We start from the raw sequence: 10772 nt of genomic DNA, 5'->3' as shown, positions 1-10772 counted from the left end.
CATGCACACCTGGATGGAGGGCGGCGTCGCGGCGCTCCACACCAGCTGATAGACTCGGGAGCTCAACTGGGACGCTCTTGGAAGGGGGCGCTCGCCGCCGCCCACTGGAATCGGCCAGTGCTGAAGCGCGGGGTAGCGACAGTGACGTTTTGGCGACACCAGACCTCAACCTTGTGCACTCCCCACCGTCATCTCATGCTCGTCCAACGGTCGCTCAACCTAATGCGTGCAACAAGTAACCAGCCTCGCATCGAAGCCGCATACATCTAGTCACCAGGCATCCCCACGATTGCTTGCTCTTCAGACGCATAGCTGAGCAGAATCCCACCTCGACGTCGCCGGTTCTTCCGGGGGGGTTCGCGTCGCCATTGTCCAGCTTCTCTCCCCTCGTCCGTCGCCACTCCTCCAGGGCCTGTCCACACATATACTCCCGCAAGGCTGCCCGCAGAGCTTCAGCACAGTCGTGGAAAACTCCCCCACGCCTCTCTCGGCCTGGAATTCTCGAGAGGCAGCTGCCTGCGATTGCGGCGGCCACTCCGTGCTGGCCCGAAGCTAGAATGGAGGCATCCTCGAGCGCCGACCCGAGAGACGCGGGAGATGCGGAGGTCACGGCACGAGGGCAAGCTATAAACGTCCCCAGCGCCTCGTCGGCCGGCTCCCACCAGTCTCCTCCGCCACAGCGTTCGCCCTCCTCGTCCAGTATAAACAAGGCGGCACATCGCCAGAGCTTCGCCGAGAACCTCCGCAACATGCCTCCATCCCCTCGACACCGGCACCCGTCATTGACGCAAGCTGCGGTCCAGGACCTCATGAACCACCCGCCCTCGGGCAGCAAGCATACCAACCCCCGATTTGCCGGGCGAGACTGGCGTGACATCGCCATTGGGGAGCTCACCTCCCCTGACGATATACGCTGGATCGACATGGACAGCAGTGTCGAAGAGGCGACCATCGTGAGTGCTGCCCTGGCCGCGTGTTCTTGGAGGAGTCGGGGTTCCTCGCCTGCAAATTCGTTGCTGCCTATGTGACGTCGCGATCTGACCGGCAAAACAGGCACTGCTCAAGAGCAAAACCAATGTCGTTCTCATTCGAGAGGACGCGTCGTCAACCACTGCAGTTTCCACCTTCGACTACAGCGACTTGAATGCCTACCTTCTCGTGGTTGTTGGGCTGTCTCGGCCCGATGGCGAGCAACTGCAGCTGTTCAATCGCATCATGAGTACCGCCCAACAAGGTGGGCGAATTGCACTCCGAGAAATCCAGCCCATCTGCAGGCAGGACCCCATTGTCAATGTTGTCTCCACGAGTAACCTTGCGCATGCCATCGAGATACTTGGGAGCGGCATCCACAGAGTCTTGGTAACCGGTGCCTCCGGTTCGGTTGTGGGGGTCCTAAGCCAGCTACACATGGTCGACTTCTTTTGGAACGAGGGAGTCAACTTCCCAACCATTGATCGCCTATACCCGGTGCTTCTGCGCGATCTCGGCATCGGGACACACAAGATTATATCGGTCAAGTAGGATACCTCAAGCGTGACAGGCACGAGGAAAAGTCAAGGCTGACGCGATTGCTAGCTCGGACGCGCCTCTTTCGGACGCTTTGATGCTTATGAACGATGAAGGCCTCACAAGCATTGCCGTGGTTGACAACGGGCAGAACGTGGTTGGAAACATCTCCTCCAAGGACGTCCGACACCTGACGACGACATCGAGCGCACCCTTGCTCAACGACTCTTGCATGCATTTCATCTCAGTCATACTGAACGAGAGGGGCGTGGAGAAGGGGCGGGACACGCTACCCGTCTTTTACGTGAACCCCTACTCGACTCTGGCGCACACGGTAGCGAAGCTCGTTGCCACCAGGTCGCATCGGATGTGGGTTGTGGAATCCGCATCGCCGTCGCCGTCGGCGCCGGCAACACCGCTGATGGGGCCCCAAACCCACGTCAGCGGTGCTCCGCCGTCAAACCAGGCACCGCCGTCTCCTGTGCCGGCCGTCGCAGTCCCTGCCTCGGCCTTGGCCGGAGCACGCATCTCCGGGAAGCTTAGCGGCGTCGTCTCTCTGACAGACATCCTCAACATGTTCGCCAAGTTCAGTGGGTTGAACCCGGCAGATCCGGGGGAGCAAAGGGCCAGACGCCGAAGGAGCTCGAGCAGTTCTGTGCGGCCGAGCTTAGAGTCGTCCCGGGCGAGCATCGACGTTCGCCGGTAGCGAGAAGACCAATTGCGCCGGGGGGGTTCGGGGGCGAGTTGGCGACATGTCTACGTGCGGGAGCTATGGTTCGCTACGTAACCATCTCGACAAGGCTATGCGCGTGAATGAAGAATGTTGCTCGGGAGAGTTGTGTTAGCTGTAATGCCAGAAAGGACTCGATTGCTTGTCAATTTGTCCGCTTCATCCGCTTGTGCAGGCTGGTTGCAGCGAGATCGAGGGCGCCCAGCCGCTGCTCCAAGCTTGTGCTGCTTTTCGTACCATGGCTTACAATCGAGCATGCCGTTTTACTGCTGTAGACTATTGAGGCCTGACCTGCGTACGTGGTACCCATGCCCGAGATCGAAGACCTGGCAATGACGCTTAGACGGGGTCGGGTGCTACGTATTATTGAACGTGCTGTGGCGCCCTTGCGTGGCGAATTCCGCTCCCCGCGTACCGTCGATGCCGCGTGCGCCACCCGCCAGCGGGTCATCAGAGAGCTCATGTCCTGCACCCGCCGTGCATGTCCATTGTTCATTTGTCGTTGACTCACTCGCCTCTCAGCGCTCGACCTGTTTCATCCTTTCCCAGTCGACATCCTCGCAACGAGCCGGAACTCATTTCTCTCTCATCGCACTGCCGACCGGATTATCTTGTTCTCGAGTCGTTTGCAATTTCCTGAGCGTGCTCTCTCGGGTACTACGCGCTCGATCGCAGCGAGCGACACCATCCAGGCTGCTCTCTCTCTGTCCCTATAACGCCACGGACGGGGCAGACCAGTCGCCATAGCATTTCTCACAATCACCTTCAACCACACCTCCTCCTTCGCCCTCGGTGCTGCCTGGCCGGGGCCACGAGAAGAGTTCTCGAGCGACTGCACCCAGCAGCAGCAGCAGCACCACCACCACTACCACCACCAGCAACGGCAGCAGCACCAATGGAAGCGTCGCTGCGCTCATCGTCCCCTCGCATCATCGCCACCAGGCTTGCACCACGACATGGGTGACGAAGACGACGCCGCCAGCACCAGTTCGGCGCCCCGAGGCGACCTCGCCCAGGCCCCGAGACTCGGCAACTTCGACAAGCTGCAGTGCCGGACCGTCTCGCTGCTCGTTCCTGCGCTCACGTCCGATGCAAGAACCTCATCCTCGTCGGCCCGCGCGGACGGCTCGCCTGGCACTCCGGCGCCGTTGGCTTCGCCCCTCAAGCTCGGAGACTTCCGTCGAATCGTCTCGCTTCTTAAAGTCGGCGATGGCATGAAGGCCCATCGTGAGAGGAGCCTGTTGGACAGCCAAGAGCTCCAGCAACCGGCCAGTATCGAACATGCCGCTCCCCCTCCGACTCCTCCCCCACGATCCATCCCGATCCCTCCACGTTCTGCCGGCAACGGGCATCGCCTCGCCGGATCAGAAACCGATGCTCCTTTGGCCACGGACCCTGAAACGGAATCCGGGTCCTCTCATGCAACTCTTGACGCCTCTAGTACTCCCGGCACCACGCCTCCAGACCCAGAGTTCGGCTCGGCTCGACGCTATGCATTATCGCAGCTCCCTTCAGCAAAGCGGACCGCCGCAAGGCCTTGTGCGCTGGAGCAGATCCTATCCTACCAAATGACCAAATATGGTCCACTGATTCCCGTGTACGGCAGGGCAGTCTCCAGGGCCCAAAGACACAAGTCGCTGATGAACGGCCTCGTGCGACATCGGGCATTGGACGCGGAGAACGCACTGCTCTTCCCGGCCACGGCGTCCAACGGCGTCCACGTATTCCTCGACATGTCCAACATCAGCATCAGCTTTCACAATGCCCTCCGAGACAGGTACTCCGTGGGAGGGGACGCTCGCTTCGTACCTCTCCCCCCTCTGGATCTGCCGTTCCTCACGGAGATTCTCGTGCGCGGCCGCTCAGCCATGTCGCTCAACGTCGGGTGCTCCGTGCCCCCAGGGCGGGCGGAGCCGCGATTTGTCCAAGAACTGCGGGCCCTGGGCTATCACATTGACCTGAGGGAGCGAAAGCGAGTGCTGGAACCTAGCGCGCCGCGCCGCACACACCGCGGCCAGGCACCCGCCACGTTTGCGACCTCCTCGTCCGACGAAATGTCGTCAGCGACCGCCGCAGCCGCCACCGTCCGCTACGTAGAGGACCTGGTGGACGAGGTGTTGCAGACTCGCATCGCCGAGTCAGTCATGGAGTTCTTCCAGCGCCAGGGCACACTCGTCCTCGCAACTGGCGACGCTCAGCCAGCTAAGCACTCGGACGGCTTCTTGACCTACGCCAACCGGGCTCTGAAAATGGGCTGGAACGTTGAAGTAGTGTCTTGGAAGAACAGCCTGTCCTCGCATTGGCAGAATCCTGCTTGGAACACCAAATGGGGCAACAGGTTCCGTATCATTGAGCTGGACCCCTTTTTGGATGAGCTGCTGGCTTGTCCCACAACATCAGTGCGATCATAATCAATCACGGGAGCATTGTCGCGTGGCGTTGTCTAGCGGGGGAAGCGTCAAGAATAGTGAATTCTTGCACCACAGAAAGGAAGCATAATGTGGCAGCCGTAAACTTCTGAGAATAATAAATGACATAAAATACTGAAATAACAGCTAAACATCTCCATGAGGCATGTACGTTTGGGGATGTAGAGATCGCAACAACAACGCAAGTGAGCTGGCTGCCGCCCGACACAAGGCAGACGAAAGCGAAAGAACCCAACGTGAAAGGGGATTGGGTAGCCAGTAGTCGCCCAGAGACTCTATTGCCCACAGTGAGAAGCCCCAATGATACCCCAGAAGCCTTCCGTGTTGAAAGTGCCCGCGTTGTTTTCCTTCCATCGGTCGTTGAAGGCCGAAAAGAGGATAACGTCACCGGGGGTGCTTGAAAACTCTTGCCTGATGGAGCTCAACGCCGCCTTCTGGTTCTCCAGACTTGGCACTGCCAGTCCATTGCGCTGTCCCTTCATCGGCCAGCCAGTCTCGGTGACAACAATGTTCTTAGGGCTGGGCAGTGCGTCTTTGACGCCGCCCACCGTCTTCCGCAGCCACTGCCCAGCTTCGGACGCTGTCACATCTTTGTCGAAGAAGGCGTGTGCGTTGATGGCGCAGTAGTCGGATGCACTGCAGAGCTCGGGGTGTGCCATGGCGGCCACGAAGGTGTCGACGGTCACAACTGGTCCCTTGTACCCGGCTTCGCGGAGTGTCGAGCGGACGGACTTGACTGCCGACACGACCTGCTCGGGGGTAGCTTTCCCGTTGTTGACAAGCTCGTTGCCGACACTGACTGTGTGAATCATGTCCCAGTCTCCATTGATGGCAGAAGTAATGATGTTCGCTTCGTTCTCGACTTGGTCCGGGTCCCAGATGCCGACAAATAGCTTCATGCCAAGAGACTTGGCACCGGAGTAAACGTTTTGGACTTGATTGCAATCCGTGCCGTAGATGCGCACCAAGGAATATTGCTTGGCCAGGTGGGCCAGGTCGCACTCAATCTCCTCCTTCGATTTGCACTGATGATCAGCTCGGTACGGCGCATACGAGATTCCATAGCGCTCGGACGTCGGGGGGGCAGAGTTCGAGCCTGATTGATCGGACTGTGTGCCGTGGTGTGACTCCTTGGGGGAGGGGATGTCGGGAACCGTGGCCGCAGTTGGTTCTCCGTGCGTGGACGAGGCCTGAAGCGAGGTCCTGGAGCCCTGCGACGAGGCATTGCTATCCTCTGCCGGCTCCGGAACAGGTGGCTTTTGGGACTCCGGTGCTGGTGGCGGCGGCAGCGGTGCTGCGGCAGCAGTCGTCTCGCTGCCGTGGGTTGAGCTTGCCTGGGCCTGCGTGGGAAATAGCAGGGTCTGTGTAGAAAGGGCAGCGGTCACGGAAGCCTTCGCCGCTGAAGCCAGGTTGTGGCCGAGTGCCAACGACGTTGGCAACAGTAGCACGTCCTCCGTGGCTGTCTCGACTGGCTTGCCATCGCTGTCGACCCAAAGGAGAACTTGGGGAACGCGCGTGGGCTCGGTCACTGCCGAGTCATAGATGATGATGTCGTCACCGTCGGTGCCATCGCGGCGCAGCAGCACCTTGCCTGCTGGGCCGTCATATATTAGCGCAGCTCGTTCAACGACACGAAAATCTTGAGGCATCAGAACTTACTCGTGGGGTGGCCGACGGCCAGACGTCCCAGCACGACAGCTGAGAGAAGGAAGCGTCCCAGGGCCATTGAAAAAGACGATGGAGCGGCAACGACAAGAACGTAGGCAACAAGTAAATTGCTGGAAAGCCTTCAATGCGCCGCTGCGCGTGAGAGAGAAAGGGTCGATGCACCAAGATCGAAAGAAAGAATAGATGGACTGATAGAATCGCAGGTAGCGAGCGACAGAAAAGGAGCGTAGCTATCCTAGGGTACGAGATGGTGTGGAGGGATGAACGAAGGACAAACACCAGAAACAGAGTCGACAGCGAACAGCCGGATTTGAGACGCGGCAGACGGCAGGAGAGGTCAGACGAGCACCGGGGAAGGACGAAGCCGCCGCATCCAAGGACCCGGACAGCCGGCACAGAGGTTGCTGGGGTTGCTGGCAGCACAGCGGCAGTTGCGCCCAAGGCGGCCACCAAGACTGCTGCGCGCCCAGTCGCCAGGAGCGGCAGTCTTGCGCGCATCAATAAACATGCGGCGGCGAGGAATGTGCCATGCGGTGCCGGTCGCGGGGTTGGAATGTGAGGGTTCCACGATGGAGGTGCGATGGGGCCGCCGGGCGGTCGAGAGACAAGGGCAAAGGGGCGAGTGAGCGAGCGCCCTTCAACCTCCAATCTTTTTGTCTCACCAGTTCCTGCCTTGCCTAGGCGCCGCGCCGTGCCTCCTTCTTCCAAGCTGCCATGCTGCTTCTTTGTCGTTGCCCTGCTCCTTCCCTTGTTCCCCTTTCTCCCCTGTCGCGCTGCTGAGCACAGTTGGTGCTCATACGTCACGACCTCGTGGGCAGCCTGTCGCACCCGTCGTCCCTGTCAACCATGTCTCGATCGCGATGCGCCGCAGGCGTCTCTGGCCAGGGAACCCGTCTTCGCATGCCGCGAGCCTTGCCGTTGCCTCGGTGCAACCAACGTCTGCATAAGTAAAGACCCCGTGGTGGCGATTGCATCGTCTCTGCTCGCACCTGAGCATCTTGAGTTGGCTGTACGAACGCATGCTCGCATCATCGTCACGACGCAACAAGCGCTCGCAGAAACAAGAGAGGCTGGTATCCATGTTTGCCGGGGGCTGGGCAGCATGCCGAGACTGCGACCCCATCGTCCAGGGCCCATCCGCCTCCAGGCCGCCTCCGGGTCTCAGCCGGCTGCGTTGCGCGTCGCATCAGAGGGGGTCACGAGTCCCCTGTATTGAGCTTCCCAACTCTAACGCAGTGAATCAGCCGGGCGCACAATGCAACTTCTATTTATTAGTCATTAATAGTTCCATTTGAGGTGCAGTATGCCTCTTTTGTACAGCCCCGTGCCGTCCTGGGGTAACCATTGGTGTCCTCCTTTCGTCTCGTTGGCCCATCCGGGCGCTTCTCGTCTCCAGGACCCTAACTCATATCACATCAGCACGCTCTGCCGCGCAGGTACCGGAGGCACTGCTTCGAAACCCTTCTGCATTAGCCTGTCATGCCGACTTGCTACTGCCTTTGCGGGTCATGACTTTGGTAATAGCGTGCCGAATCGTCACGCCCGCCTTCTCAATGTCCTTCTTCGAGAGGGCCGACGTGATGCACACCTTGAGTGCCGGTTGTGCGTACCAGTCGCCATCCTTGGCAGCAATGGTCTGGTTGTAGGGCCTATTCTTGAACCTTGCAACCAGGACGCCATTCGCTAGTGCCTGCGCCGCGCGTAGTTAGCATAAGGGGCCCAGTTCCTTCACGGGTCTGCTCGGTGCCTGCGCGTGCTACGCGACTCACCTCATCGGCACATTCCATCAGGAGGCGCTCCTGGTCGTCGACGCTCAGCCTCCTCGCCTTGATGACCTCGGGCTTGAGCACCAGGAGCATCACGGGGTTCTCGGGCGCGCTGGTGCACACAACCCAGTCGCTGCGAGGGTCAAGCTGGGCCTTCATCGCCTTGACGTTCTCCCGGCACTGCGTCAGGATATCTGGGTTCGACTGCAGCAGGTGCACCGTTTCGCTTGCCGTCATGGCCAGCATGGCTGGCAGAGCGGCCGAGAACGTGTACGCCGACGAGGTGATGCGCTGGTGCTCTACAACGTCCTTGGTTCCGCAGCAGAAGCCACCACCGGCACACAGTGGTCCCGACAAGGACCCGACAATCATGTCTACCTGCTGGGGGTCCACGTTTTGTGCTTCCGTGAGGCCGCGGCCCGTCCGGCCGAGAACCCCAAAAGACCATGTCTCATCGAGGATGATCCGGAACTTGTACTTTTCCTTGAGCTCGACCAGCTTGGGCAAATCGATGGAGTCGCCCAAGGTCTCGAACAAGCCTTCGGTGACAATGAACCTCCGAGTCAGCTTCTTGGCCTTGGCCTGCTCCTTGACGACGGCCTGCATAACCTTTTCCAAATGGGCCATGTCTCCGTGGTTATACCACCTGATGTGGCTCCGCGAAGCCTGCACTCCCTTGCGAATGGAGTAGTTGACCGCCTTGTCGGCAATGATGACATCACCGCGCTTGCAGAAGGCGGGGATAACGCTGGAAATGGTCGAGAAAGACTGGGCATAGACTATGCAGCCTTCTGTGCCCAGGAAGCTGGCAATGTCCGCTTCTGCCTTGACGTGGACATCTTGGGTGCCGTAAAACTGCGGCGGCCCGCAGGGTCCGACTCCGTAGGTACGCAGCGTCTGGATCGCCTTCTCCTTGATCTGCTCGTTGGCATTGAAATTATAGAAGTTGTACGACGCGAGGTTGGTGACGGTGCGGCCGGTAGCGAGCTTGACCTTGGGACCAGGAGGCCTGGGACGAGGGGGGCTGTCAGTCTGCAGGGCCTCGACACGATGGAGCAGCAAGGCAACCGTCGAGAAAAGGGTACGTACCCAACAATGACGGGGACTTTGTCGCCGTCGGCCTCCTCGAGCGATGTTCTCTCCGCAACGAGCGGTTCGGGGGTCCATTCGTCAACCAGCTCGTCGATTTCCTGCGCACCATGATGCGTCAGCGGCGTGGTCGCACCAAACGTGGCGACACATCACCTACGTCTTCTCGCAGTTTCACGTAGTTGAGCTTATGGGTAGAGTAGGAAGGCGACAGCAGGTATCGGATAAAGAAGAGCACGAGGATGAGTTCGATGGCGGACCGCACGGGGTCGTTCTGGTAACTTGACTGGATGTAGCGCACGAGCACCGCCGACCCGGGTACCTTTTGGAAATTGAGCCACGCGTGCTGCAGAGTTTGGCCCAGCCGGGCTTGTAGTGCCTCGAGTTCCATGTATGCGTCGGGAGCGGAGAGGGCGACGGGGAGACGGGGAGACGTGGAGGGGGAGTGTCGAGGTGGACGCTCGCTTCCGAGGTGTCTGTGTCTGGTCGACAATGCACGGGAATTGGTGGTGGCGCGTGGACAGGAGCACACAGCCTGGAGAGGTGCATTGCATTCGGGTGCGCCGGGCCACTCCACTGCATGAGGTGGGAAAAAGTTGGAACCTGCCTATCAGGGGCGCCTGCTGGGGCAGGGCCGGCCCCTGACAGGCTCCCCCAGCGCTCCCCCGGGCCGTCGTCAGTGCCGCCCGCGCCGAAGCAGGCGCGTCTCTGAAGTGCGCGCGCCCGACCAAGGTGGATCGGGAGGCTGAACTGGTCCAGCAGCCACCGCCCACAGCGCTGCCTCAGCCGCGACTTTTTGCGAGGCGTGGCCCCTGACAGACGAACGAGCAGCAGCAGAGGGCCGCTGTCGCCACACCTCAGGTCCCGCACGTCCCTCCATCATGGGCCGTACCGTAACCACCGCAGCACCGTCCGACGCCGTCCGTACCAACGTACCTACCTTACCTACCTAGGTACCTAGTGGTACGTAACTTAGCAGCCAACCCAGGCAGTGGCCCAGGTGCCTGCACATGTCTTCATTTGCCCCGTCTGCCGCCATCGGTCGGTCTCTACGCCATGGCCCTCAGGAACATACATCCAAGGCAAGGAAGGCATGAGAACCCAGGTCGCACCCAGTATCATGCATGCGGTCATGTGCATTTTGCGTCCATGCCGAGTTTAGGCATCCTGATGCAGGTACCTACCTAGTACCTACCTGGATAAGGTAGCCAAAGCATCCATCTACTTTCGCGGGGTTATACCAGGTGGCAGTACAGCAGCGATGGTGCCTCTCTCGCTTTACGTATCAGACAACACCAGGGCATGCAAATGTATTTCCTTGCCTCTCGCAACTAATGGTTTCTACAGGCGCACTCAATGATTAGAACAAATGCAGACCAGCCAACAATACCCATAGCCCAGCAGTGCCATAAAACCCACACAAAAAATCAACAAGGCGGTCTCCTGTGGAAAGCGCCCGGGCCCGCGGCTGGCTTACAACGGACCGTCGAGCCCGCATTTGTGGCCTCCAACCTCTGCCATTTTCCCTCCCCCTGAGCCTGCATATTTGCAGCAAGCCGCGAACTCCGCTTCAATGTACATTCT

General features: G+C 59.7%; 4 protein-coding genes across 4 annotated transcripts; 2 read left to right on the top strand and 2 right to left on the bottom strand.

The window, feature by feature from the left end:
• Positions 1-557: 557 nt before the first annotated feature.
• PLICBS_005722 (cell separation during budding) lies at positions 558-2212 on the top strand (the record flags this gene model as incomplete). The annotated part of the gene is made up of 3 exons (XM_065600791.1): positions 558-953; positions 1054-1517; positions 1576-2212. The coding sequence occupies 3 exons, from the start codon at positions 558-560 to the stop codon at positions 2210-2212; spliced, it is 1497 nt and encodes a 498-aa protein (XP_065456863.1).
• Positions 2213-3192: 980 nt separating this feature from the next.
• Positions 3193-4647, top strand: PLICBS_005721 (uncharacterized protein; the record flags this gene model as incomplete). Its single annotated transcript, XM_065600790.1, has 1 exon — positions 3193-4647. One exon carries the CDS (start codon positions 3193-3195, stop codon positions 4645-4647), a length of 1455 nt encoding a protein of 484 aa, XP_065456862.1.
• A 293-nt stretch (positions 4648-4940) lies between these two features.
• PLICBS_005720 (uncharacterized protein) lies at positions 4941-6391 on the bottom strand (the record flags this gene model as incomplete). Its single annotated transcript, XM_018319415.2, has 2 exons — positions 4941-6256; positions 6325-6391. The coding sequence occupies 2 exons, from the start codon at positions 6389-6391 to the stop codon at positions 4941-4943; spliced, it is 1383 nt and encodes a 460-aa protein (XP_018181889.2).
• A 1419-nt stretch (positions 6392-7810) lies between these two features.
• Positions 7811-9579, bottom strand: PLICBS_005719 (serine palmitoyltransferase component; the record flags this gene model as incomplete). Its single annotated transcript, XM_018319414.2, has 4 exons — positions 7811-8023; positions 8103-9108; positions 9189-9289; positions 9349-9579. The coding sequence occupies 4 exons, from the start codon at positions 9577-9579 to the stop codon at positions 7811-7813; spliced, it is 1551 nt and encodes a 516-aa protein (XP_018181888.1).
• Between the last annotated feature and the right edge of the window lie 1193 nt (positions 9580-10772).

Source organism: Purpureocillium lilacinum (assembly GCF_023168085.1).
Source record: "Purpureocillium lilacinum CBS 284.36 DNA, scaffold_4, whole genome shotgun sequence".
In the NCBI taxonomy this organism is placed as follows: Eukaryota; Fungi; Ascomycota; class Sordariomycetes; order Hypocreales; family Ophiocordycipitaceae; genus Purpureocillium; species Purpureocillium lilacinum.
This window is presented reverse-complemented; position numbering and strand designations above follow the sequence as displayed.